Source organism: Thermomyces lanuginosus (genome assembly GCF_041956635.1).
Source record: "Thermomyces lanuginosus strain ATCC 200065 unplaced genomic scaffold VTN49scaffold_35, whole genome shotgun sequence".
In the NCBI taxonomy this organism is placed as follows: Eukaryota; Fungi; Ascomycota; class Eurotiomycetes; order Eurotiales; family Trichocomaceae; genus Thermomyces; species Thermomyces lanuginosus.
The window spans coordinates 420,764-447,564 of NW_027192369.1; the positions used below are offsets into that span (position 1 = coordinate 420,764).

At 54.6% G+C, this 26,801-nt stretch overlaps 10 protein-coding genes and 1 non-coding gene across 11 annotated transcripts; 8 read left to right on the top strand and 3 right to left on the bottom strand.

Moving 5' to 3' along the window:
• Positions 1 to 344: 344 nt before the first annotated feature.
• VTN49DRAFT_5599 (uncharacterized protein) lies at positions 345 to 1,740 on the bottom strand (the record flags this gene model as incomplete). Its single annotated transcript, XM_069413673.1, has 6 exons — positions 345 to 848; positions 898 to 1,097; positions 1,152 to 1,269; positions 1,316 to 1,347; positions 1,402 to 1,515; positions 1,698 to 1,740. The coding sequence occupies 6 exons, from the start codon at positions 1,738 to 1,740 to the stop codon at positions 345 to 347; spliced, it is 1,011 nt and encodes a 336-aa protein (XP_069266322.1).
• Positions 1,741 to 2,238: 498 nt separating this feature from the next.
• On the bottom strand, positions 2,239 to 3,923 carry VTN49DRAFT_5600 (uncharacterized protein; the record flags this gene model as incomplete). Its single annotated transcript, XM_069413676.1, has 9 exons — positions 2,239 to 2,295; positions 2,366 to 2,461; positions 2,509 to 2,832; positions 2,883 to 3,135; positions 3,186 to 3,275; positions 3,323 to 3,408; positions 3,467 to 3,524; positions 3,579 to 3,736; positions 3,795 to 3,923. The coding sequence occupies 9 exons, from the start codon at positions 3,921 to 3,923 to the stop codon at positions 2,239 to 2,241; spliced, it is 1,251 nt and encodes a 416-aa protein (XP_069266323.1).
• Positions 3,924 to 4,912: 989 nt separating this feature from the next.
• Positions 4,913 to 8,863, top strand: VTN49DRAFT_5601 (uncharacterized protein; the record flags this gene model as incomplete). Its single annotated transcript, XM_069413677.1, has 5 exons — positions 4,913 to 5,079; positions 5,146 to 5,236; positions 5,292 to 7,838; positions 7,892 to 8,182; positions 8,231 to 8,863. The coding sequence occupies 5 exons, from the start codon at positions 4,913 to 4,915 to the stop codon at positions 8,861 to 8,863; spliced, it is 3,729 nt and encodes a 1,242-aa protein (XP_069266324.1).
• Positions 8,864 to 9,233: 370 nt separating this feature from the next.
• Positions 9,234 to 10,608, top strand: VTN49DRAFT_5602 (uncharacterized protein; the record flags this gene model as incomplete). The annotated part of the gene is made up of 2 exons (XM_069413678.1): positions 9,234 to 9,807; positions 9,884 to 10,608. 2 exons carry the CDS (start codon positions 9,234 to 9,236, stop codon positions 10,606 to 10,608), a joined length of 1,299 nt encoding a protein of 432 aa, XP_069266325.1.
• A 375-nt stretch (positions 10,609 to 10,983) lies between these two features.
• Positions 10,984 to 12,130, top strand: VTN49DRAFT_5603 (uncharacterized protein; the record flags this gene model as incomplete). Its single annotated transcript, XM_069413679.1, has 2 exons — positions 10,984 to 11,233; positions 11,367 to 12,130. The coding sequence occupies 2 exons, from the start codon at positions 10,984 to 10,986 to the stop codon at positions 12,128 to 12,130; spliced, it is 1,014 nt and encodes a 337-aa protein (XP_069266326.1).
• Positions 12,131 to 13,017: 887 nt separating this feature from the next.
• VTN49DRAFT_5604 (uncharacterized protein) lies at positions 13,018 to 16,312 on the top strand (the record flags this gene model as incomplete). Its single annotated transcript, XM_069413680.1, has 3 exons — positions 13,018 to 14,482; positions 14,530 to 16,064; positions 16,121 to 16,312. The coding sequence occupies 3 exons, from the start codon at positions 13,018 to 13,020 to the stop codon at positions 16,310 to 16,312; spliced, it is 3,192 nt and encodes a 1,063-aa protein (XP_069266327.1).
• Positions 16,313 to 18,324: 2,012 nt separating this feature from the next.
• VTN49DRAFT_5605 (uncharacterized protein) lies at positions 18,325 to 20,125 on the top strand (the record flags this gene model as incomplete). The annotated part of the gene is made up of 3 exons (XM_069413681.1): positions 18,325 to 18,629; positions 18,797 to 19,270; positions 19,678 to 20,125. 3 exons carry the CDS (start codon positions 18,325 to 18,327, stop codon positions 20,123 to 20,125), a joined length of 1,227 nt encoding a protein of 408 aa, XP_069266328.1.
• A 728-nt stretch (positions 20,126 to 20,853) lies between these two features.
• Positions 20,854 to 20,924, top strand: VTN49DRAFT_t79. The gene has a single exon. It is a non-coding gene; the product is annotated as a tRNA-Gly (tRNA).
• Positions 20,925 to 21,039: 115 nt separating this feature from the next.
• On the bottom strand, positions 21,040 to 24,472 carry VTN49DRAFT_5606 (uncharacterized protein; the record flags this gene model as incomplete). Its single annotated transcript, XM_069413682.1, has 6 exons — positions 21,040 to 21,172; positions 21,231 to 21,602; positions 21,677 to 22,806; positions 22,857 to 24,201; positions 24,257 to 24,289; positions 24,339 to 24,472. The coding sequence occupies 6 exons, from the start codon at positions 24,470 to 24,472 to the stop codon at positions 21,040 to 21,042; spliced, it is 3,147 nt and encodes a 1,048-aa protein (XP_069266329.1).
• A 435-nt stretch (positions 24,473 to 24,907) lies between these two features.
• Positions 24,908 to 25,417, top strand: VTN49DRAFT_5607 (uncharacterized protein; the record flags this gene model as incomplete). The annotated part of the gene is made up of 1 exon (XM_069413683.1): positions 24,908 to 25,417. One exon carries the CDS (start codon positions 24,908 to 24,910, stop codon positions 25,415 to 25,417), a length of 510 nt encoding a protein of 169 aa, XP_069266330.1.
• Positions 25,418 to 25,811: 394 nt separating this feature from the next.
• On the top strand, positions 25,812 to 26,757 carry VTN49DRAFT_5608 (uncharacterized protein; the record flags this gene model as incomplete). The annotated part of the gene is made up of 3 exons (XM_069413684.1): positions 25,812 to 25,894; positions 25,949 to 26,681; positions 26,728 to 26,757. 3 exons carry the CDS (start codon positions 25,812 to 25,814, stop codon positions 26,755 to 26,757), a joined length of 846 nt encoding a protein of 281 aa, XP_069266331.1.
• Positions 26,758 to 26,801: the final 44 nt, after the last annotated feature.

A 26,801-nucleotide genomic window follows, 5' to 3' on the forward strand; every position in this document is an offset into this window, starting at 1 on the left:
CCCATTTCAACCCGAGTAGCATACAGGTGCAACAACAACAACAACAGCAGCAGCAGAAATCAATAAACAATGAATTAATATCGAGACAGCCAGATAAGTAACACTCACACGGCGGATAAAAACAATACCAGGCCATAAACAGGATGATTAAGAGTTAATCTGTACCAAGGTAGAACCGACAAGTAGGCTCGTCGTGCAATATACTCACCCTCCGGCAGCTTCCACATCCGATCGCGGGTAAATGACACACACATTGATACTGTTGCACAGTCGAACCCACTAAACTCGTCATAGGCTACGTCCCACACATCACCTCGGTTCAGCTTTTGCAGTCGATCTGTTGCTTACAGGGCCAGCAGTGGCTCCTGTTTGTTCTCGGTCGACGTCTCCGGCGCGGATTCCACCGACTCGGGCACCGGCTCCGCAGCAGCCGTCTCCTCCGGCTCCGTCTTGGGGACGGCCGGGAAGTCAGGCTCCGAGACTGGCTGGGCCGGCTGCTCCTTCGCGGCCGCCGCGGGCTGTGGCTCCGGGGACTGCTCCTTCTTGATCCTAGTGGCCACCGGAGAGGCGGAGCGGCGAATGTAGTCTTGGGCCTTGGAGGTGTAGTCATTGGCGTATCCCTTCACGGCGTCCGACGCCTGCGAGGCATACTGGTTGGCCAGCTCGCGGGCTTGGTTGGTCTGCGCGTCGATCAGTTTCCGGATCTCGGCAATCTGCTCATCGATGATTTCGCGGTTGCTGATGTAGATAAGTGGGCCGAGGTAAGCGACGAACACAGCGAGGAGCGTCAGGCCCCACAGAGGAAGAATCTTGATGAGCCAGTAAGAGAGGAGTGCAGCAGTGAACATCTATTACCAGTCAGAGCCAATTGTTGCGGACCCAGCGACCATTACGTACCGAAACAGTGTAAGCAATGTTCTCCGCAAACAGGGTGCGTTGGAACTCAATCAGCAAGAAGTCAAACAGCTGGCCGATGTCCTCCAGGATGCCCTCAATCGTCTCCCTTGGGATCGTGTAGTATTTACGCGGGCGCAGGAACTTGCTGGTGAAGCCCTGCCCAAAGACAGCTCGACCGGCAATCTCGAGGGCAGCCGTGGCTATTCCCGTCAGCTCCCGATCAACTTATCCCGCAACTGACAGGCGATGCTCACATCCCAAAGTCAAGTACAGGAATTTAAAGAACCAGCGCAGAAGAGGCAGGTATCGCGCGGCGAGGATGAAGGTCACGACGCCAGCAAAGGAAATGGCGGTAGCTCGCGGTTGCTCCCACTGCTGTCATTAGCTCGGAAACTGACGCTGACAATTCTGGACGTACGCTGAGGAGGCTGTAAAGCAGCGAGTGGTAGTCTGACATCTCTGTCAGTTCAGTTCCAACCCACACACGGTCCAAGTCCTACGTACGAGTCAAGGGCTGGCCCGTCGATGTGGTCTGGGCCGGAGCAGGCTTGTTCTTCAGACCCCGGAACTCCTCGCTCGTCTTGGAAGCTTCCGCAGCGACATTGTCGACAGCGTGGCCTGATCAGTGTCAGCAGTGCTACAGTTAACGATTTGGGAGTTGAGGTAATTAGTTGATCCGGCATGATCGAGTCGGGTTTCACGGGAACAGAACGGAAGGCACTGCTCACGGCAAAGTCAGCTCTATTCCGCTATAATCTAATTGCCATGAGCTGTCCTCGCCTGAATGAACCTTACCTCACCGGCTGCATTGACAGCAGGGTACTTGACGTCGGAATCGGCCATGGCGATGGCGATGGCTATAGGAGATTGTGAAAGGGATCACGAAACAAACGCAACAGCCAAAATATGTTTCACAGGAAGCAGAATCAGCTCAGAATGTGACAAAAAGAAGCCTTCTGGTTTGGATTGCAGAGGGAAGGGAAGCTTGGGATGACGAATGTTGGCGAAAAAAAGTGATGCAATCGAGCAATGTGTGCAGTGCTTCTAGACTCCTAAACAAATAATAAACTTCCCGCCTTATCAGGGAATCCGGTCACGCATCAAAACACTACACTTTCAAAACAATCTCTACTTCACAACCTAATGCTTCTAATTGTCTATCAAAGTGCCTTTGATGACTTTCAGATTACACCTGATCTCATCTTGCTCATGAAAATGCCATGTGGCCATTTACGCTAATGGACTCGGATGATGCCTGTGCGATGCATGTGACAAATCCCGGCAGTACTTCCACCATCACTGAAGAGGGAGCCAAAGTCCATGCAGTGCACATGATCTCTACTAGTAGCTCCGCGGCAAGTCCAAAGCTTTTTCACTGACAAAGTTCAGGATCATCTCCTAAGCGCGGAATCCCCCGGTTAGTCGCGTCTCGTGACTTTTGAGTCAGACGAGAACCTGGCTTACTCACCCGGCTGACTGGCGCGATGCGAGGTACGAAACATTCGCGCAGATAACGCTCGACATGGTACTCCTTTGCATAACCCATGCCGCCGAGTGAGAGAACCTGGCCGCAGTCAGCAATTATTCAAACATTCCGACTAATAAACCTACCGCCCGTTCACACGCAGCAAACGCCGCCTCCGCCGCCAGGTATTTGGCGGAATTGCATGCAATTCCCACTGTCTGCGCCGGGATCGATTTGTCGGTGAGACTCTGATCGTACAGTCGGGCGGCATGATAAGTTGCCAGCTTGGCCGCTTCCAGGTTCATGAACGCAGCGGCCAGGGGATGCTGAATGCCTTGGTTCTGGCCGATCGGTCGGCCAAAGACCACTCGTTCCCGGGCATACCGGATGGCCTTCTCGAGGGCTGCGTATCCTAGACCTAGTGCTTCACCGGCTAGCAGGCATCGCTCCGCGTTCATTCCGTGGAGCACCTGGCCGTAACTTATCAGCCCAGTCCATCGTGCAGTAGAGTAGTCCATACAATTTTGAACCCTTGGCCCTCTTCCCCGATTAGCGTATCCGCGGGAACACGGTACTGATCAAAAAACACCTCGTTGGCATCTACCGCGCAGCCACCCATCTTTTTAATTTTCCGGAGTTCGAGGCCGGGCGCATCTCGATCGAAATCAATGCAGAAGAGTGAAAGCCCTTCAGAAAGCTTCTTGCATTCCTCTATGGGCTTTGTGCGGGCCAGGAGCACCATTTTCTTCGCCACTTGGGCGTTGGTGATCCAACTACATCTCTGTCAATGCAGATTCTGAAGCGCATTCGGTTCAATGCTCACATCTTCTGCCCGGAGATGAGATACGAATCACCGTCACGCACCGCCTGTGTGCGCAACTTCAACGTCTCGAGGCCGGTGTTGGGCTCGGTTCTAGCAGCTGTCAGATTTGGCTGTGGCCTTCCTCAACTTAGACTTACACTCCAAAGCAGGTTCGCATCTTGCCCTCAATTAGGGGCGTTAGCATGCGCTTCCGCTGCTCAGGCGTGGCAAAAGCGGCAATGGGCTCATTTACATCAGTTCATGCAATCCTACGATCAGATGACAGGGAAATACCAACTCACCTGCGTTGCGTAGACATTGGCATGAATCGACTGCGCGCCCGCCATTCCAGCGCCGCTTCTGGGCCGGTCATCAGCAAGCAGCAGAGGATTTCTGGGTGTTCTCAATGCTTACTGCGCAATGGTTTGCATCATGATTGTTGCTTCGGAAATCCCCAGGCCGGCTCCCCCAAGCTCCTCCGGCAGAGCAATTCCAATCCACCCAGCCTCGGCCAACTTCGCATGTAGCTCATGGGGATACTCTCCGGTTTCGTCACGCTCAGCCCAGTATTCCTGTCCCTCAAAGTCAGTCCGCTCTGTGACAATGATTATTTCGATCGAGCCCGCGTACGTCAGGAAACTGTGAGCAGATCTTTGAAATTGCATCTTTGACCATTAATTGGTTCTCCGTGAAAATGGTTGTATCCATAAGTCTTCGCGGGGAGGTCTGAGTAAACCTTCTCTTCTGCCAAAACGGCATTCCGACCTGTGATTGTATTCTGCGGCAGTACTGTAGGGATGGCCAGCTGCTGCAGCGTCTGGCAGCTGCTCGAGTAACTGATGCCATGGTAGTAGTGGTAGCCATTCTACTGGAGGCTATGGTTCAGAGTTAAGTGTCTCTGCTCAGAATCGTCCGGGGTACAATAGACTTGAACTCGACAATGAATCAACACATTAGCCAAAAGGACCAGATCGTTCTGAAAGCATTCAATACCCTGCCCAACTGCCGATATACCAATTGGATGGTCCCTGAGGAGCAGGATGGCCGTGTCGGACCTGGCTACAGGTGGCAATTCCTCTCCTTGAATTCGAATACGGCTTATCCTCGTAGACGAACTTCAGAAATAAGACCTTCTAGGAGTAATTGGGTACTTGACTACGAGTACGAACTGGTCAGTTGAATTCAAGACAGCTTGCCTTCATCTTCGGCCAGATTGCCGAATAGTGATTATCTAATTCGATTTAAACGACTCTGATTGGCCAACTACTACAATTCTAACCCAAATAGGAAATTGCTTTTCTTAGCTTTACTAGCAAAGTGGCGGAGAGGACGATAGAAGTACACAGTGTGTTGTAGGTTAAGGCATGATCATTGACAATCATTTTGGCACGAGTTGTCGCTTGCTGACTACTGCCCGAATTGGCCTGCTCGTCCTACCACGGTCATAGTCGGTTCACATAAACCATTGCCAAGTCTTCCGTTTGCGTCAATCACGTGACAAACGTCTGACTAATCAGCTTAGCGCGTCCACTGTTTTGATCTGCAACTCGAGGGCGCCTCGTCCATCCCCATCAACAGCACATTCCACAACTCAACGACTTGGTCACATCACCAATGGCCTGAAACGCGAGACGTGCGCCCCTGAATTTCGAATTGTTTCGTTACCTTTCGCCGCGACCCGGCCGTTCGGGTCCCGATTTTGAGTGCAACTTCGATATCGACGCGTTTGTTTACATTTTTCCACCACCATGGCGTCCAGAGCCAAGGCAGTCGGCTCTGCGGCGTGGATCGCCGCCGAGAAGGAAAATGTAATAAACCTAGTCGAACAGGAGATGGAAGAAGTGCAATTTCCAGTTATGCACGAGTTGGACTGGTTGAATGAGCACATGGCCGAGATTTTCTCAAGGAATCAATTGTGTGTTGCGCCCCTTAAATGTTGGCGGTGTTGGTGCGGTTTTTGTCGCTGACATGAGATCATCAGTGATATGACAGAGGTTTTCAAAACTCCTGGGAAATTACGGGGAAAGACGCCGCGCACTGCGCGAAAACGTAACCCGGCCGAAGTTCGAGTTGTACGGCTTTCCCCCTTCTTAGTTTGCAGAACTGTGTTCACTGATGATTGGATAGCCTCTTGGAGATGTATTTTCGCCAAATCTGCAAAACTTGCAACCCAAGACACCCCAGAAGAAAGAACATGTTACCGAGAAGTCGGCTGAGAAACCCAAGCCGAAGCCCATTGATCGTCCTGTCGAGAGACCCGAACCAAAACGTGCCGAGCGCACGCAGAAGGAAGGAGACAATCTCCCAGAGGCTGCAGTCAACAACAAACTCAATTCGTTCTCTACATACAACACGGACTCGGGCTATTATGGAAATCCGGATATGGATGACGAGGTCGTGATGGCTGGCACCCAGGCTACGGAAACGAGTACGCAGCCGCTACCCGAGGAACCCGAAGAAATGGATGAGGATACGCAGGACTTGCAAAGCCCGTCACTCGATCGGACAACGGAAATCTCGTTTCACTCTGCCCAGGAGGAATTTCGGCAACGTGCAGAAACCGTCGAGCCAGGGGCCGCCGATGAGAGGCAGGAAGACAAACCGAATGAGGAGACGCCACGTCCTTCTGTACAGGAAACTGCACTGCAGACACAACCAGTCTCTCCAGAGAAGCCAGCAACTTTGGAGGCACGGCCCGCCAGTCCTGGGGCGTCACCAGCAAAGGACGTGGAAGACGATCACTTGGATGATATTGGATCCCCGTCTGACAAGTCGACGCCCGAACGTCCGGTGGTGCGGAAGAAGAGCAGCCTCAGTTTTGCTTCACTGCCCGCACGAGAGCCACTGGTGACCAAGAAGAGCATGGGGCATCGCGTTTCTCGCGTTAGCCATGTGGAAGCCATCAAGACCAACGCTGTCGGACGGCAGAGCTACTTTAGCAGCCAGATCGATGGAATGAAGATGGCAACTGGGCGGGATGCTCCACGGACAGGCGACGAGAAAGCAGATCTGGAGAGAAAGAATAGTGACCCATTTATTGATGATTCCGACATGGGCATGTCTACGACAAAGCTTCCAAAGTCTTCGACACAGAGGCTCCATGAGAAAATCAGCATGCTTGGTAAATCTCAACCAGGAAGAACCAAGTCGATTCTGGGTGCATCGCGTACATCGACCTCACAGGTTGTTTACCCGGAGCTCCCCAATACCAAGCCGGAAACATCGAGCCATGAATCACGCGCTACACCGGCTCCTGAATCAACAAGCCAGGAAGATTGGATCAAGCCCTTGGGCTCTCCTCTCAAGTCCAACATTTCCAGGACCCAAACTGTTGACGTGTTTGGGCGCACTGGTGAGCAGAACCTGAATGCGGATAGGGAGAATTCGAAACCGCAACGGCCGCAGACTGCTGGCGAGTCCCGCAACGAGGGCTCGCCATTGTTCAAGAGCCCATTCTCCCGTTCAGCTCATACCAAGATTCCAGCAGAGCCTGAGTCTCCTTCGCCAGAGCGGAGTGAAAATCGCGCGGCGACTCCGACGTCCAAGGCTGCCAACTCGTCTGCAACGCCCTCTCCGAAGAGGTTTGATGCAGCTCTTAGTGGGCCAAAGGCTAAGTTCCAGTCCCTGATGAAAACGGCAAAGGGATTGTTCATGAGCAGTGCCAGTATATCGGCGGCAGCGAAGTTGGAGTCGTCACCGGCTCCTCGCCGTTCACCAAGTCCCGGTAAGGACTCTGTGGCCAGCCCCTCGTCTCATCCACAATCACCCTTAAGGGATTCTCCTAGCCCTCAAAGGGTTCCAACACAAAGCCGCCATGATGCAGAAATGATTCGAATCGAGAGAGCCGAGCAGGATCAGGAGCGGGGGCTGCAAGAGGCGCCTGCGCGGGGACGAGAACAGGAGCGGCCTCCTACGGCTCAGGAACCAGAGCCTGTAGTGGACAAAACTCCAGCTCCTGGTTCCAAAGACTTCGAGAAGAAAGTTCCGCTACCGACTCCTTCTCTGAAGTCAAGCCCAGCCAAGGTCCAAAATTCACAGACGCAGAGTGCCGGTCTGGATTCGGCGACAAAGTCGACAACGGCACGTCCTGCTGCTCCTCGTCAACCGGCTCGGCCTTCCAAAGCTCACGAGCGTCGACTTGTCAGACCCACGAGGGAGGCGGTTCAGAAACCGAAGCCTCAACCTGTATCGATCCGAGTAGGCAGCACGCTTTCTCGAATGCCATTGACCACCGCCTCTCTTTCGTCTAGTGTTCAGGAGCAGGCAAATCTTGCTCCAACGCCTGCACCAGCACCAGCATCCACGTCTGCGCCCGCACCTACACCGTCGAAACAACCAACTCTGGCCAAAAAAGCGAGTTCATCTTCTTTACAAACTGCCACGTCGAATAGCAGTCTCAAGACTACGGCATCGAGCCAGTCGCAGCGAAGGACGCCTGCGGAGAAAAAGAAACAAGAAGAGCGGGAAGCGGCGCTTCGCAGAGAAGAACAAAAGAAACGAGTCGCGCAACAGCAGAGGCAGCACGAGGAGGCACGTCGCCAGGAGCGAGAGAGGTCAGTGCCCGAAGACCCGAAGAGGGCGGCACAACGACAGGCGATTGACCAGCGGAGAATGGAGAATGCGCGCCGCATGGAGAGACAGGGGAGCCAGCCACCGCGGACAGCTACCGAGACGGTAAGTCAAATTGAACTATCATGTCCATAATGATTGAGAGGCTAATTGCGCAGAACTCGGGCTCGCAACAAGACAAGTCGACAGCGCCGGCCCGACCTCCATCACGAATCGGTTCTGCACAGCCGCTCAACCGATCTGTCAATCATCCGCCGGTGAACCCCGCCAAGCCGGCAAAACGCGCTCTAGAGGACGAATCGCAACGTGGTGCTGTGGCCGGTGCCGCCCACGGAAGTGATTCTGCGACTGATTCCAAGAGGAGGAAGACCGAGGATGAGTACAATCCTCCTCCAATGGGCAAGTCGCATATGGCTCCACCGATTCGCCAGCCGTCTGGTATCCGAAAGGTAATTCTGTTGTCATTTTTCCCCGACGCAGTGGTTGACCGGCTACAGGAATCGTACAAACCTTCGATTCTCAGTCAGAACTACCCTCAGGCGCCGCCACCAGCTGCCCATCACCAGCCAGCGTCGTCTGTGTACAGGTCTGCTCAGCCGGGAACGTATCCTGCGCAGCACACCACAGCGGCTCCTCAGCGGCCCGCTCATCCGATGGATATGGCCAAATACGCCACTGGAAAGATTCCTTTCGCGGAGGCTCCTAACCCGCAACCCGCCGCGGCACACAAAACGCCGGGTCAGAGTCAACCCCGCATGGCGCCGGCCAAGTCTTCGCCGCAATACCCGAACGGGGAGAACATCCATCTCCCAGAGATTAACACGGACAGTGAGGACTCAGATTCGGACAACGATATGCTCCCCTGCGCTTCCTGGGCACAACCAGAGGAGCTCAACCGGATCCTACGCGAGCAGGAAGGTGTTTCGACTGAGGAGATTTTTGGACCGATTGCGCCGTTCTCGCTGGAGGAGGCGTTCAAGTCGGATAAGAAGGTCAAGAAGTACCGCAACCGCACCAGCAGCGCCAACTGGGCCGCCGGCGACGGACTCACGCAGGAGGAGATTGCCGAAGATAATGCAGCGCGTCAGCGACTGCGACAATTGGGAGGGTGGTCATATGATGCATTTTGAGTTATTGGGTTTTCATTGTGGCATTGTTTTATGGGCATTGGCGTTGGTCGTGGTTTACGGCAGATTGGTCATGGGTTGTAATTCTATTGTTTGCATGGATTCGGGATCTTGCATTTCACTCAATCAGACTCGGTTCATCTTTGGTTCCTCGAGGCACACCAGCTCAATTGGAAAGCCCAAACAATGATATCATTGTTTGCACTGTTTGCACCCGTTATCGCGGGGTCCTGAACTTTTTTTTCCTAAGCAGATTGATTTGAAAGCTCAGAATACTTGAAGAGATTTCAATTTCCATATCATTCAATCTCTCATTTGCTTTATTTTCGAGTCATGGTTTCATAGAGTTGACCGAAGAACAGACTATCGCACAATGGGCAAGATCGAAGAACTCCCTGACGACTTCGACGAGTCTCTCGATCTGAACAAATCCGCACCGACGACTACGGACGACAAGAAAGATGATGGCTCGGCAGCGACGAAGCCCGCGCCCGAGGCGCCCTTCCCTATCGATCCCTCGAAAGTCAAGCCCGCGGACCCGATGGCACCGGAGCTGCCACCGGCGATCGCAGCCGTCCGGTCACATACAACGGAGGAGCTTGCGGACATGATGAAGAAGACTCCCCTGTTCATGACGGACATTAACGATGCCGGTGACGACGAGGAGGCGAACAACATGCTGGACGCGATCCGCGCGCTGCAGCACGAGGGCACCCGCGGCGAGGCCGCGCTCAACTTCCGCGAACAAGGGAATGAGGCGGCCAAGGTGAAGGATTGGAAGAACGCCAAGGAGTACTACAATAAGGGCCTGGCAGTGCTGAACGTGAAGCCTGGTTCAGAGCAGGATAAATGGGAGAAGCCCAAGGATGAGAAGGAGGAGGAGCGGATGCAGAGAGAGGCGCGCGAGGCGTGTCTGATTAATCGCGCGTTGTGTAATTTGGAGTTGAGTAGGGTCATTCTTTTTCGTTTTTTCCTGCCCGTGCGAGATCTCGGGCTAATATGGGATGATTTTCATTTGGCTAGAGAATTATCGCTCTACGACGCTCGATTGCGCGGCAGTACTGAAGTTAAACCCGCGCAACGTCAAGGCATACTACCGTTCTGCGTCCGCGTTGTTAGCTCTGGATAAGATCGAGGAGGCCCAGGATGCGGCATCACGCGGGCTTGCCGTTGAACCATCGAACATCGCGCTGAAGAAGCTCGCAGAGAAGATCGCCGAACGAAAAGCGGTACTCGACCGCATCGCTGCAAAGAAACGGGAGGAAGAGGAGCGACGGCAAAAGGAGCAGCACCTCCTCCGCACTGCATTACGAGCCCGCTCGATCCGGATACGTCGCACCGATCAACCACCAGATCTTCAGGGAGCCAAAGTCCATCTCAGTCCCGACCCCCTCTCCCCTGAAAGCACCCTCTGTTTCCCGACCATGATCCTCTATCCGCTCGAAGCTCAAACCGACTTTATCCAGGCCTTCTCAGAATCCGACCGTCTGCTTGACCATTTCCGTGACTACCTGCTGCCGCCGCCGTGGGATACCCGCGGTGCGTACGAGCCGGACAAGGTTGATTGCTACATGGAGACGGTCACAGGTGGGCTCATCAAGGTCGGCAAGAAGGTACCCCTACTTCAAATCCTATCAGGCGGTAAGGTCGAGGTGGTCGACGAATTGGTGAAGATTATAGTGGTGCCGACGGCAGAAGCGTCGCGGTTTATTGAAGACTTTAAGGCACGCAAGGCAGGTACAAAATAATTGGATATCCCTCGGCAAATGCTACCATAATGAATGCTACAACAATGAATTGCATAGATAGAGAACATGATGGAGCTATCCCTGATCCTGGAACTCTGGAAGCAGCGCTAGTGCGTGCGCTTAGAGGCTTGGCGGAGCTGCGCTTAGTCAGCGAGACACGCCACTCACCGCCAGACTGGGCCCAGAGGCGGATTTGAACCAATTAGAGGGCATAGAAAGGGTTTCCCTGATCTTCGTCTCCACTGGTCAATAATAAACTCCCCGGACTCCCGTGCTCAGATCACGCCCTCATCCCGAGTCCACAGCGCGAAAAAAAAAAAAAAAAAAGAGGAGGAGCCCATAGGGCATAGAGCAGACCACCAGGACAAAATAACCATGAATCCCCCCACCGGCTATCCCGCCGCCCAGAATCAGCCAAACCCCATGCTGGCCGCCTATGCGAACCAACAGCAGCCCTTTTATGGCGGCCCCGTGCCGGGATATCCCCAGGCCATGCAGCAGACGGCCGCCGTTTCGCTGCCCCAGGAGGCTTTCCACCACGGCCATCCGATGCCGACCATGTCTTCCATGTCCCTGCCCCTGCAGGCCACTACGGGACCGATGATGCCTGCAACCAGCCTTCCTGGTAAGTGCCAAGGCCCACTGCACGTCTGATTGGGAATGATTTCGATGGATTCCGCAGGAAACAGAAGGATTGAAGGGCTTTAATTCATCAATTCGTGGCTATGCATAAGGCTAATGTACAATTTCCTGTCCAGGTGTTCCCGCCAACCACGTCTCGTTTGGCATGAATACTACCTCTTCGCCTTTTCCGCCTGCCTCCGTACCTGCGACCACGGCGACCGATGTATCCATGCCGCCGACAACGCAGAATATGACTGTGGGAATGGCTCCTCAGCCGCAACTGCCACAACAACCGCAGCCGCCGCACCAAGCGCAGCAACAGCAGCAGCAGCAGTCGCAGCAGCAGCAACAGCAACAGCAACAACAACAACGGCGGTCGCAAACACCCGCTGGCGCTGCCGTTGCTGCTGCCGCTGTAGCCTCGCCGCAGACCCAGGCCGCCATCGCCAGAGAGCGCGCGCGCATCGCGACGCTGCTTGATATCAACTCAGCTCTGCTGCAGGAAGTTATCAGACTCCAGGCGGACGGCAAGGGCGGCGCGGTCGTAAACACCTCGCCGACACAACAGCAGGGCGGCGCGCCGACGGAAGGTCAGCAGACGCCCAGCCCGGAGTTCATCGACTGTATGCGCCGATTGCAGGCCAACCTCGGTTACCTCGCGTCCATCGCCGACCGCCACAAGAAGCCCGGCGGGGTGCCACCGGCTCCGGCTATCATGACACCGCCGCCGTCGCTACCAAGTCTTAAGGAGCCCTATGCGAAGCTGGCCGAGCTCTTCCGTGGTGCCATGCCGGCTCAGCAGCAACCACGCCCTGTCATGACTTCGGCACCGGTTTCGGCTCCGGCTCCAGGCCAAGTTCAACCTCAAGCCCAGGTTGCGACGGATAACGGTGCTTGATGGAAGAAAGGATACGCGTTGCATTTTGTGTATTAGCGCAATCTGCTTATATTCCTGCATTTGCAGCTCGACTTGCTCCTCGAGCTTGACGTCGGGAGCTTCTACAAGAGTTGCTCGCTCGGCAGGCGGGATCGCCCGAACCAACTCTGATGCGATCAACCGGAACCGCCGATCGTCACCGAGCCATTGTCGCACCAATGTCGAGTTTGTGCACCGTTACGCTCAATGAACCGCCGCGGGCGGGCCATTGGAGGAATTGGTCGTCTAGATCGTAGATTAGATTAGGTCATACAGACTCGACTAGCGAACGGAGATTGTCATCGCCATAGGATCTGCGTCATCTCGTGGTCAAGCAGTAAAAGTCCTTGTCTCTTTGCCGTAACAAAGCTTGAGATAGAATTTTTCATCTGACAAACTCTGAATATCCTGCTCTCGGAGCTTCGTCCTGATCTCGGCTCAACTCCAAGGTCCGCATTCGAGGTTCCAGGGTCCCGGACCCAGTCATGGTATCAATTTTTCAATCTCTTCCCTCCATCAATCTCTACTACCACTACTTTTCCATTTTCCCTTTTTTTTTCGATCATATCCTTGAATCCTCCACCAATCGGGGAGGACTCTATCTCTGAGTGTCCCTCTGGTGGATGTGCTGCGTCGCATTTTGGGCACGCAGACAGGGCCTCCTGCACTCCGCCTTCAGCCCAGCGGCTCTGCTCCGACGACCCTATAGTTCCTACGCGACGCCTTCGATTCTTACATTGTACGGGCCGTCGCCGGCTCATGACAGATTTTGGTCTCGCCCACCCGAGTCGTTCCCTTTTGCAAATTTTTTCCCCCTCCGTCGCCGCCCGGGCAGCGCCGTCCTTCGCCGAGGTTTCGCAACCGCTACGATGGATCTACCCGGAGACTCGGCTCGCGTAAAGCGAAAGCATAGCCCCGACGCGGGGTCGGATCGTCCGGCCAAACACCTACGGCCTGATGGGGATGGTGTCGAACTGACGCCGGGGGCTAGCGATTCAACGGCGGGCGCCGCCGCCAACGGCGCCGTGTACGACATGGAGAACCACGACGAGCCGGACGAGCTGTCCGCCTCCGGCGAGGAGAGCGACATGGACAACGTCGGTCCCGTGCTGTCCGTTGGCGCGACCCAGGCAGCCGACTCGCCCGAGTGGCAGGCCACCATCGAGTCGGTTGTCAAGAGCGTTGTCTCGATCCATTTCTGCCAGACCTGCTCGTTCGACACGGAGCTGTCCATGTCCAGCCAGGCGACCGGATTTGTCGTCGATGCCGAGCGGGGAATCATCCTCACCAATCGGCATGTCGTCTGCTCGGGCCCGTTTTGGGGCTATTGCATCTTTGACAACCATGAGGAGTGCGACGTGCGGCCCATCTACCGAGACCCCGTCCACGACTTCGGGTTTCTCAAGTTCGACCCCAAGGCGATCAAGTACATGAAGCTCACGGAGCTCAAGCTCAACCCCAAGGCCGCCAAGGTCGGTGTAGAAATCCGGGTCGTGGGTAACGACGCCGGTGAGAAGCTCAGCATTCTGTCCGGAGTCATCAGCCGTCTAGATCGCAATGCGCCCGACTACGGCGATGGATACAGCGACTTCAACACCAACTATATCCAAGCTGCCGCCGCCGCCAGCGGTGGCTCCTCCGGCAGTCCCGTGGTAAATATTGACGGGGAGGCCGTTGCTCTGCAGGCCGGCGGGCGTGCGGACGGCGCTGCGACGGACTATTTCCTGCCGTTGGATCGGCCACTGCGGGCGCTGGAGTGCATCCGGCGCGGCGAGCCCGTGACGCGCGGCACCATCCAGACGCAATGGATGATCAAGCCGTTTGACGAGTGCCGGCGGCTCGGGCTGACCCCCGAGTGGGAGTCGACCGTGCGGAAGGCAGCACCCAACGAGACAGGAATGCTCGTTGCGGAGATTGTGCTGCCCGAGGGTCCTGCGGACGGCAAGCTGCGGGAAGGCGACGTCCTGCTCAAAGTCAATGGGGAGCTACTGACTCAGTTTGTGCGGTTGGACGATATTCTCGACTCGAACGTCGGCAAGAAGGTCAAATTGCTCGTCCAGCGCGGCGGGCAAGACGTCGAGGTGGAGTGCGAGGTCGGTGATCTGCATGCCATCACGCCGGACCGGTTCGTGACCGTGGCGGGAGGGACGTTCCATGATCTATCCTACCAGCAGGCCCGGTTATATGCTATTGCCGTCAAGGGAGTTTATGTCTGCGAGGCGGCAGGCTCATTCAAGCTGGAGAATACGCTGTCTGGCTGGATCATTGATTCGGTAGACAAGCGGCCAACTCGAAACCTACAAGAGTTTATCGATGTTATGAAGACAATACCTGGTTTGTTCCCTGTATTTTCATTTTGGTTCTCCACCTAACTTTGCTAGACCGTGCAAGAGTGGTCATTTCCTACAGGCATATCCGGGATCTTCACACCCGAGGGACGAGTATCATTTACGTCGACCGCCACTGGCATCCGAAAATGTCGCTAGCAATACGCAACGACGAGACCGGGCTGTGGGATTTCAAGGACATTGCCGAGCCCATTCCCGCGGAGCCGCCTGTGCCCCGTGAAGCCAATTTCATCCAGTTGGATGGCATCAACCCGCCGACGGCGGCCGAAATTGTGCGCAGCTTCGTGCGAGTGTCTTGCACGATGCCGCTCAAGATCGACGGGTTTCCGCAGTCTAAGAAGACCGGGTACGGGCTGGTGATTGACGCGGAGAAAGGGTTGGTTGTGGTGTCGCGGGCGATCCTGCCGTACGACCTGTGTGATATAACTCTCACGTTTGCGGACTCGATCATTGTGTCGGGTAAAGTGGTGTTTATGCACCCGCTACAAAACTACGCGATCGTGCAGTATGATCCGAGCCTGGTGCGGGCGCCTGTGCAGAGCGCGCGGCTGAGCACGGAGGAAGTGAAGCAGGGCCAGGACGTGATCTTTGTCGGATATAACCACAACCTGCGGATCGTGGTGGCCAAGACGGTGGTGACGGACATCACCACTGTGGCGATCCCGGCGAACGCGTCGGCGCCGCGGTACCGGGCGATCAACCTGGACGCGATCACAGTGGACACAGGTCTGAGCAGCCAGTGCACTAACGGTGTACTACTCGGGCCCGACGGCGTCGTCCAGGCGCTGTGGCTCAACTACCTGGGCGAGCGGACGTCCAACTCGCACAAAGACGTCGAGTACCATCTGGGACTGGGCACGCCATCGTTGCTGCCCATCATCCGTAAGATCCAGCAGGGAGAAATCCCGAAGTTGCGCATCCTCAACATGGAGAGCTACGTGATCCAGATGAGCCAGGCACGTATCATGGGCGTGTCAGAAGAATGGATCCGGCGTGTGACGGCCGCGAACCCGTCGCGCCATCAGCTGTTCATGGTGCGCAAGGTGGACGCACCAGCCTCATCCACCCAGCCTCCACCTTCAAACGACGACGATTCTGAGGGCTTCAAGGACGGAGACATCATCCTGACCCTCAACGACAAACTCATCACCCGCGTGTCCGAATTTGACGTCATGTACGACCACGAAACCCTGGACGCGCTCGTTGTGCGCAACGGGCAGGAGAAGCGCATCCGCGTGCACACCGTGCCCACGGAAGACCTCGAAACCACCCGCGCCGTGGTCTTCTGCGGCGCGGTGCTTCAGAAGCCCCATCATGCCGTGCGCCAGCAGATCTCACAGCTGCACAGCGACATCTACGTCAGCGCGCGCAGCCGCGGCTCCCCCGCGTACCAGTACAACCTCTCACCGACGAACTTCATCACAGCCGTCAACGGCGTCGAGACGCGCGACTTGGATAGCTTTGTACGCGAAGTGCGCAAGATTCCTGATAACACTTACTTCCGTCTCCGCGCGGTCACGTTCGATAATGTGCCGTGGGTGGTGACGATGAAGAAGAATGATCACTACGTAAGTCTTCCCCCTTCTCCCCTTTCCATGTGGACGAGTATTAATAATGTGGAAAGTTCCCCATGACGGAATACATCAAAGACCCTGATAACCCCGAGACCGCAACCAACAATGGCTGGAAAGTCATCACGTACCCGAAACAGCAAGAGGAGGGGGAAAAGAAGAACGACCCCTCCGACTTGGTCACAGCTGATGGAATGGATCAAGAGGCTGGCAATGAAGGAGGAGATGCCGAGCCGGAGCAATAAAACTATAAACCAAACTGTACATATACGCTATATTGTTCCATTTATGTTGGTTAGGATAGGGGTTATGATAGAGGGTTTTTGCTCTGGTCTTGGGTTGAGCAATGATGTCCTGGGCGCGAATACATATATTCAACCTGGTGTAAGAAGTATCCCCTCATATTCAACATATTCAACTCCCATGGTCATGGTTCATGAAAGATATGTATCCCATCTCTGCTGCTTGCTTGCATGTGGGATCTTCGCCGCGTTCTAGGGTGAGTGTAGCTGGGGGCAAGTAGCGAAGAATATGTAGTGTGTCCGTCGTCTACAGCCCCGGATTGCGCACAAAGTTAGCTCCATTGGTACCCCAAGCGCACAAAACCATAGAGTCTCCAGGTTAAAAAGAAGCCGAAGCACAGTAGTGTTTGGTTCATGTAGCAAGCATTGCCATTGGTACCGTAAACCGACGGTGGCTGACGAGTTGATAGCGAATCCGAAGCTTTCAGAGTTGGCAGTGACGAATGGTCGAACGGCGCAGACTTCAGTAAGATTTCAAATTTGTGAAATGATCAATCTAGAACCTCAGTGAAGATAAAAATAACGACAGCTTTAGGGTCATCCATGCCTTTATTGGACCATCGAACGAGGGAGCGTGGACCAACGATCATAGACAAACCACCCATGAGCCAATGAGATGCATACCGGCATTCTCCTTGCATAAACAGAATTGCAGAACATTTCTCCCCTCCTCCTTTCGACCTTGACAAGGTCAGAGACGTCCAGAGACGTTGGTCCAGAGAGGCATGTTTGCGCTCACGAAGATAGATATTGGTCTTCTTTCTGTGAGGATTTCTTTTATGTCCAAAGGTACCGTCTCCCATCTCCATATTCCATATGCTGATGCGAAATATGTTATGAATTCATGATGAGTAACTGCAGCACGGCTACAAAAGCCATCGTAGGTGATAACGTGACACTGCTCATCTTCGTGCCTCACTGCTTTCACCTCTTTCATTGTAACATCCCTCCCAGGCCGCGAACCCGGGCATACAGTCAGTCTTCGCATAAGAACTCCCACGGGAGGTGGTCAAAGATCATATGAGGGAGGAAGAGCTCCGCGGCCCTAATCCCCGAGAGCGGATACTTCCCCTCGCTAAGCAGCTTAACTATGTGATTGGAGTGAACACAACGGTCTAAAAAGCGCTAGAGATGTCAAGATACATGGAATAAGCAATTGAGAGAGACAAGAACATCATGCTCTCGCCAAAATGTGACATTGTCAGTTGCCACCACGAGGGATGAAGCGGAAGACGTACAGGTCGCGAGATGCGGAACAACCATCGACGGCCGGGGGGGGGGGGGGGGGGTGTGTTCCAGTTTTTGCATCCTTGAGTTGGAGAGCAAACCATGCAGGTCTGCGTGTTACGGTCATCAGTGCTGTGTGTGAACATCGGGCCGTGAGATCTACTGTTTGGCGACATCTCCATGAGAGAAGGTATGAGAACAATTGGCCGTGGAGCCGCAAGAGTTGGTGCATTCAAGTCGTGGATGTAAACGATCTGTCCACGATATGCAGCGAGGTGCCATTATGGCATTATTCTAAACCGAGGTGGATGTCAGCTCTGCCGCGTTCGGCCGCGCCCATTCGGGAATGCATGTGTACCTGGGGAGAGAGTGCAGTGAGGCGGATAATTCCACGGTCCCTCAAGCTCAAGGGCTTAATCGCTTCCCCTTTCCCACGCTCCTGATATTTCCACATGTTCATTTGTTATCCATTCTTGCGATCGTTTCTTGTTTGGATCAGGTAGTCACTCAGCACGCTCTCACCTTGGGAGCTGCGCATAACGTCCCAAGTTGAGCTTTGCGACGTTGGGCGAGTGACGGTTCATCGTTGAATCAGTGATTCTGAGAAGGGAGGAGACAATACGTATGCCAACGACTGAACCATCGAATCGAGGCGCTGGCAACTTGTCTTGCGGTGGATTACGAGGTCGAATTGCTTGAAAACTCCACAAAGTCCAATATCAGTCACAATGAAGCGATGCGACCTCGGTAATGTCCGAGGCAATGTCGAATCCGACATTATACAAACACGGACATGCGCGGAGGTGCAAGGCAGCCGCTTCTCAGATTCACACAGCCGACTCTGGTTCCTCCAAATGACTGATACCGCCTATGCACAGCAAGAGCGTGTTTTGTCAACACAAGTTTACGGGCAGGCGTGCAGCCAACTCTACCAATTGAGACCAAACAACAAGGATTTTGATACCTACCTCCCAGGTCTGCGATGGGCCACCCCCTGCTTTCTGGCCCCGCAGCCCTACGTGGGAGAACGCCGGTGGATAGACTCTGGGATGTCTTGATACGACCAACCTGGCCGAGTAATCTGCTGCATTTGATAATTTTGCAGCTCTCCCCGACATCCCATCGCACATTTGCATGCCGTGTCGTGCAGAGAAACACCGGCTGTCTCATACACAAATTGAATCAGCTGATTGACGGCAGTTCTTCTCAGCGGTGTGCAGATCGGTGTGTTCTTGATAGTGATGCTTTTTACTCCACGGTGCAATTTGCCGAAAACGACGCCCAGGACTTTTCTGAGAGCGACGAAACCGAGAAGAGTGAAGATTATGAGACCACCAATGCAACACGGAAGACACCGAATTTCAATGCGCCAGTCATTGATTTTATCCAGTTTGACCAGCCAACAAGTTTGCAGATGGAGGAACATGGGGGATCCTCCAATGTCTGTGCGACCGTAAAGGTCTCCATGACTCCGGCCTGTCCGGCTTCCGCGGCAAGCAATGTTCTGTCAAGTTCCTCGTCTCGGCAGTTCAGAACGTCCAGGACTCATATCAAGACGAACGAGATCATAAAAACGATAGAGATCATGGCATGTTGTGAGGCGTATTTCCACTGCATTCCTGCGAAGAAAATCCCGGATGACGTCATCGCCGATGCGCTGGAGCGGCTGATCCTGTCAGATTGTGGCACGTCCGTTGCATGCTAGAACACAATTCGCGTCAATAGATCAACTTCGGGATCCCTTCCACCGGCAAACAACTGCTCGTCACCGGCATCATACGTGGTTTCTACCCCCTCCTTCAAGGACCTGACAATTGCGATCGGAGACGAACCCCAACTCCGGAAGCACTATCAGTCCCGAGGCTTACCGACCAAACAACCGAGAGCCCGTATGCGAACAATCGCTTGAATGGCCAACGTCTCCTGAAGAGACCTGTACATTTGTAGACCTTCTTTCGAAAGTCAACCTGAGTGTCCTTGTCATCGACGGGTATCATTTTCCCGTTACCCGGACGTCGGTTTTGATATCAAGCAACGCCAGGAAGAGCCATCCGAAGTTGGATCCCTAATGACCATTAAAGGCGTGCTCACACTACATGTCTCTTTCATTCTACGCTCTTGGATGACGCGGATTTTGACGATCTCAATGTCGATGAGCAAGCTATCCGGGCTGGAAAAGCGACAATACGACTCCTATCCATGGGGAGTCTCTCATCGCCGTGCCAGTCGGGAGGCCTGAAGGGCGCCCCTTATATTCAGAGTCTTCCTTATATCTGCAAGGGCGTCTACCACCTGAACGATTACGATGAGATGCTACAGACCTTAGATAACGCCTTCGGAGACCCGAACCGGCGTTTCAATGCCCGAAGTCAAATCTACCAATTGCGGCAGAACAACAAGGATTTCAGCATCTACTTCGCCGAGTTCCAGCGTCTCGCATTGGAAGGCGAGATGGTTGAAGCAGCCTTGCCCAGATTTGCTGGAAAACGGCATCAACATGGAATTACGCGAAATGTTGATGCACAGTGAACCGCCTGCAGCCGATATGGAGTATCATGCGTTCGCTGCATATTCTCCAGAAACTGGAAAACCGACGCAAGTACTATCAGTCCCCTGGCCTGCCGCCGAAACAACCGTGAGGCCCGTACGCGAACAACCGTGTAAATATCGACAACCCTGCCCCGTCTCCTGCATCCCCGCTCCTGTACCGACCTCCGCCACGACCCCACTGCCTGCCGGCGAACCGATGGACCTGTCAAGTTACCGACGGGGCACTACCCGGCGTGAACGGGGGGTTTTAAAAGCTCTAGGTCGGCAGCCGGATGAAACGGTAGGCCTATCCTTTTTGAGGGCTTCTGCTTTTTCCAACAGGTTCCCGATTATGCTGTGGAAAAGGCAGACTCTCATAGTGCTAAGTTATTCAGTTTCCATCTTCAGTAGACGTAGCGGTGAGGCTTTTAGCCGTGGTTCTAGTTTATGCCACCTGCCTGATTACGATGCAGTAGAAAGTGTATGTTGTATTCCGTCTCCTCCTCCATCGATTAACTGCCGTGTGGTATGAAAAAAAGGAAAGATGACGGAGGAGGTGGGATGAGAATTTGTGTTCACGTCATTAACCAGGGTCACGTGGTTCAGCTCAGCTGCGGATGAAACCCGCAAAGAGTGGGCCACGGAATGAGACGGAGAAGCGAGTGGCGGAGTTTGCAGGGACCCCTGGATGATTGATAAATCAATAATTTGCAAAATCTGCCAACAATGCATCAATGGTCTAGTGGTAGAATTCATCGTTGCCATCGATGAGGCCCGCGTTCGATTCGCGGTTGATGCACTTGTTTCTCTTTTTTTTTTTCCACTTTCCTTTTCATTAAATTAACGCCCAAATTACTTTTTTATTTACAACCCGTAATTACTCCATAGACATGCTAATACTGTCCATAACAAATTCAATCTTGTTTTTGCCTCCCTTCACCCTCCGACTCAGCAGTCGTCATGTCTGTCGATGATCCGCGCGCTCCCACCCTTGTAGAAACGACGTGGAATGAGAAATCCAGCTCCCCGACTAGGGCTCTGACATTTCTGTACATTGAGTTAGCATGGATTAATTTCTTTTAGGAGAAAGAAAAGGGGAACATACTCAACCAGTTTCTCCAAATCCCCAATCAAACACCGCGTTGACACGTGCAGGACGGCAAAGGCCGCGTAGCCCGGCTCCGCCGCATGTCGGATGCTAAGGATATCCTTGTCGAGCTCCTTGAGACGCTCCATAAAGACGTAGGGTCGAGGTGTGCGGAGATGCGGCGGTAGCGGTTGCCGCGTCGCGATGCTCGCGGAAAGCAGCGCCAGGATGGAGGTGACTTGTTGCGTGGTGAAGTTGGCGGTGGCCACGAGGTTTTTGAAGTCCTCGTGCCAGTTGGGGTCGGATGACGGGATGTTTGGTATTGTATGGCTTGGCGGCTGAGTAAAGGTTCTGGAGGCGTGTTCAATGAGGGTGATGTAGTTGACCATACTAAATCACCGGGTTAGATGTGAATTTGCTGGGAAAGACGGGAGGGAGGGAAGAAGGAACAGGAGGAGGCTTACTTTTGCATACAGGCCATGATCGTCTCGTACTGCCGCTTCGGAAACCGCCCGCCAATGTGCACCTCCCACTTGAGAAAGTTGGCGTAAGTGTGCAGGCTGTTGATCGTCAAGAGCATCTTGGTGTAGACCTTGTGGCGGGCCTTTTCGAGGCGGCGCCCGGCGGATGTTTTGAGAGTCATGTCGCCCTCGTCGCCGCGGGCGCGCGCGGTGACGGTCTCGTGCATGATGGAGTAGTAGTTGGCGAGCAGGTAGAGAGCGGCACCGAGGTTCTTGCGCAGTACCGAATGCTCTGAAATGGGAAATGGGAATACCGTCCAGATGAAGGCGACCGCGAGGCCGCCAGCAACAACCGCCAGCCGGTACGGCGCCAACAGATAGATCGGGTAGTAAACTTGACCGTTTGCAGCGGCGCGCTCCAGACCGATTTTTTTCACTTCCAGCTCGTATCCGACGATCAAGTTCGTAGTGACGATGCCGATTAGGCCCATCACCAGCAGGTGCGGCTTCTGGACCGGGATGTAGAACGCCGTTGCGTTGTAGAGGAACAAGAAAATGATCACCCCCGGAGTGTGCCCGTCGGGGATGTACCACACCAGAAGGCTAAAGACCGCCGCGATGACTGTGCCTGCAATTCGCAGCGCAAAGCTCGCGATGCTCTGGCCGGCCGTCGGCGTCATGCTGATCGCTACCATTACCAGCCCCCACTGAAGCCGCTGATGAACGAAAAACCGTTGCGTCTGGGCAAGCAGGTTGATGATGAACACGGATATTGTCGCGCACGCCACGCGGAATGCAAACGCCGAGTCCGCAGACCGCAGAAACGCTGGAATCCGCCGGAGCGCTTCCCCGGCTCGTTCCCACCTGGTCTCCGCAGGAAGATGTTCTGGGTCCCTACGCTCCGAGTACGCTTGTCCCAGGTACAGTATCGGGCCCTGGTCATGCAGGTCACCCATTCCTTCGTCACCGTGTGAGTCCTGCACTTGGAACATGCTCTGCACCCATTTGCGGACCTGCTTGTTGCCAGGAATCACCAGCCGCTTTCGCTTCAGCTTGCCGCTGGCTGCCCGGTCGTCCGCGTACTGTACAAGTTCCAGAACCGCACGGCTGGCGGTGTACAGGAGGTGCTCCATCTAGAAAATCGCGTCAGCAATATTTCTGGAGTAGCATTCCTTCTACGTACGAATAGTAGAATGTAGAGCTGTCTTTCGTTTCGAAGACGCCCTCGATCCCCCGGCCAATCGTCGGGTATCTCTATGCTGGCTCGATCCGGTTGCTCAAAGTAATCTTGAGGTAGCTGAACCCCCTTTTGAGCACACCACTCGCGTAGCGTCACCAGCCGCGACCGATAAAACTCATCGCTCTCTCGCTCGAGATACTTGGCGAAGCCTTCGTCTCCGGGAGCCGGCGCCGCGGTGGCTGCTTCAATGTCCTGCTGGGGCCTCTTGGGCGGCTTTACGAGCCTGAGTTGAAGCAGAGCATGTTGCAGGCCCTTGTCGAGCACGTCGATCAAATGCGTGAACGGCTCGTGCACCAATGTCATGATCATGTTCCAGTCGTGAACGACCTTCTGGTGAACGGCTGGGGTGTGGACTTCAGGGCCGTCGTACACAGGCCGGTTCCATTTGTTGTATTCGGAGAGCCGCTCGAAGATGTCAACTGTCGCGCTCAATCCGACGATCGGAACCATCACCCGACGGAGCTTCCGGGCCAGCTCTGTCAAATCGTCGGGGCCGAGATATCCAACGGCTACCTCGCGTTTGGCGAAGGGCAGATCGCCTCGTACCTTGCTGTGCAGCTCTGTGACCTTTCGCACGGCTGCCTTGATGGCTCCCGCCTCGGGACTGTACACTTTCTTACCGTCCTTGGTCCGCTTTTCCGTTTGGTTGTCGTAGGTCTCGACCCGTCCGAGCATGTCCCGATGCTGAATGGCCTGGAAGTAATCTGCATGCGCGCGCAGTGTGCCTCGCAGAGCGTCGACAAACTCGACCACTCTGTTGAACAAGATGTCCCGCGTCGTCACGGGAAAGATAAAGAGTGACACAGCCCCTGCCAATCCAATTCCCGTCAGAAACGTTTTGAAAATCCTCCTTACATAGGCCAGGCCGGCCGCCACGGTGGGGAACGTGGGCGTATAAGTCGCCGTGATGATACTCAAAAAGGAGTACATGATGACAGGGAAAGTGAACTGGGGAAATTTGGCGCGCACGATGTTGATCATGTAGATATTGCAAAACAGCCAGACGCCGGCCACCACGGACGCAGAAGAATTATACGGAGCTCTTTCGGCGCTTGTCACAGAAACTGTAGGTGGCGGCGGCGCGGGACCGGCGGTGTGTTCGCGAGCCTTGATCGCGCAGAGGATCATCAACGAACATAGTGCAGCTGCCACACACACGCTGACCAGGTCCATCAGGAACACCTGAAGGAATCTTGCTCGCGGCATGATGGGAAAGCCGAAGATGCTCACGACCGGAACCAGGTAATTTAGGGTTGTGTATATATTGGCCACTGCATTGGATTGAAACCTTTAACAAATCAGTTACCGCGCGCTAGGTTGTTGCGCCTGTCTGGGATACCTACATCGAAGCCGCTATAACCGGCGGAAGTGCGCCTCTAGAGCTCATTAGAGGCCGCCCATATGATTGGAAGAGAGGACTCTTACTTGATCATCAGCATTGCGACCGTTCTGTTAATCCCCAGACCCTTCCATGTCGTCCTGAGTCTGTCGACCATGCGCCGACGACGACTCTGTGTGCGGGGACTGCTTGACGACGAGACGCTTCCGGTCGCGGACATCGCGGTGGTCAAAAGACGCACTCAAAATGCGACTGCGTTATGTACTCGTGTCTTGATCCGTGCATTGACCTTTCGCACGACGTCCAGAGTTGAGGGTACTGGTGTCGCAGATCATTCCGTGTGCTAGTTGTGGGATATGTACATGGCGAACTCTTCCCGAAGCTGTCAAATGTTGATTCGCCCGAGTCATAGATTAGATCGGGATCTTCGGGTAGAGGGGCGCTTGAGTGGCGCATTCTCCACACCGTCCGTGCCTGAGGCTGAATCCAAGCACCATGACAATCTCCATCGAGAGAGACAGAGTGATCGATTCTCATCGCGTTGAGCCTGCAGTTGTTGGGGTTGAGTGTCTGGTGTGCAGTAGAAGATTTCGTTTCCGAAACGGGTAACCAATGGCTTCATCAAAGCGTCACTACCTGCTCAAGACCTTGGGAAATGAACTCCGACGATGGCGCAGCCTCGCCAACAAGCTGGCTAAAACTCTGTCGGCTAATTAAGCGTGTTACGAACGCTCTGGATGGTGTCTACATTGAGCGCTGCGCTGTCAATCAGGTCCACGATCCCGAAGATCTGGTCGATGACGGCCCTCGGCGGCTAGAAAGGATGAATCATCAACACCAAATCTCCCGCGCCGAGCACGCCTCATTGAGAGGCCGCTTGTCCATTGATCAAGACATGAGATCGCCAAGCAATCACATCCGTAGCTCCCGTGCTTCGCGCCTTCTTGCCGCCAGCAGGGCGGAATGTCGCGTGTCAACCGTCTCAGGGGGTTCGTTCCTGTGGCGCACCACCAGTCAGGCTCCTCAGCCGCTCAGGAGCTGTCCAATTTCTATTCTCTTCAAATCTCCATTTGGATATCCACACTACAGTAGACCAGAGAACAGAAAGGCGTTTGTGATCCTAGCAGGAAGGATCTTTCGTGGCCGCACTACTCCGTACGAGTAGGAACGTAGCTGACAATCGGGAAGAGAATCCTGATAAAGGGCCCATATTGATCGCGCTTGACGACAAGTACGAGTTCTCTACATTCAGAATCCGCAGCCAAGGTGAATTGCATTTAAAGTTCGCTTAATTCGTCTAAAATAGCGTTGCTCATGTCACCCTGCGCCGATCAAAGTCCGAGTTGAACGCCGGATGGACTGCCCAGTGCGGTAGTTGGAGTTACATAATCAAGTAATATCCACTTTCGCCTTTCGTGTTTGCTGAACGGTCGCAGTCAGCCAAGTACACTCGAGGTACTCCGCAGCCTTCCCCCTCAAAATCTCCTCTCTTCTTCCAAACTTTGTCGCCCCATAGGGTATTTCGCGTTGCTTAACGTACCCCATTGAAAAGCGCAAACATGGCAAAGAAGGGAGGAAAGAAGCAGAAGAAGAAGTCCCAAGCGAAGGCCCAGGCGAAACCCACCGATGTGAAGGATGTCGCGTGAGTGTACCATTCGGCCTAGCCTGCAACCCTCCGAGCTGACTGAAGTCGCAGGAAGGAAGAAAGCGGAGTTGCCGCCGCTAATGCCTCGGAAACCGCCGAGTCCAGCGAGGTCTCTGATCGTGAACAGGCTGTAGAAAAGGAAGCGCCGGCTGCGGCTGAGACTCAAGAAGCAGCGGCGGAGACACAGGAGAAGGGAGCCCAGCCCGCTGAGACGCAGGTGCAAGCGGCCCCGGCCGCGGAGACTCAAGCGGAGGAAGCTAAGCCTTCCGAGGCGCAGGCGCAAGAAGCAGCTGCTCCAGAGGCTCAGGCTCCGGAGTCGCAGCCTTCTGAGACGAAGGCGGAAGAGTCACTGGCTGCGGAGACGCAGGTGGAGGAAGCCAAGCCATCTGAGACGCAAGCGCAAGACGCGCCGGCTACGGAAACCAAGGCGGAGGAAGCTCAGCCGTCAGAGTCGCAGGCGCAGGAGGAGCCGGCGGCGACTGAGACGCAAGAAGCCGCGCCTACAGATCAAGAGAAGGAAACCCAACCTTCGGAAGCGCAGGAGCAAGAAGCGCCTGCCACCGAGGCTCAACAGGAAGCCGCTCCTGCGACAGAGGAGAAGAAGGATGATGCTGTCGCTGCTGCCGAATCATCCGAACCAGCTGACACCGCCAAGGCAGAGGCTGCCACGGCCGAAGAGGCTCCCAAGGAGCAGGCTCCCGCTCCAGCGGAGGCGGGCCCAAGTGACACCGGAGCCGCACCGGAAACACCGAGTGCACCAGCTGCAGAGGCTGAGAAAGGTATGGTTGTTTATCCACCAATGATCAGTTCATTGCTGACCCCCGGTTCAGAAGCTCCCGCAAAGGAAGAGCCAGCTGTAGAGGAGAAGTCCGCAGAAGAGAAGCCTGCCGAGGAGAAGCCTGCC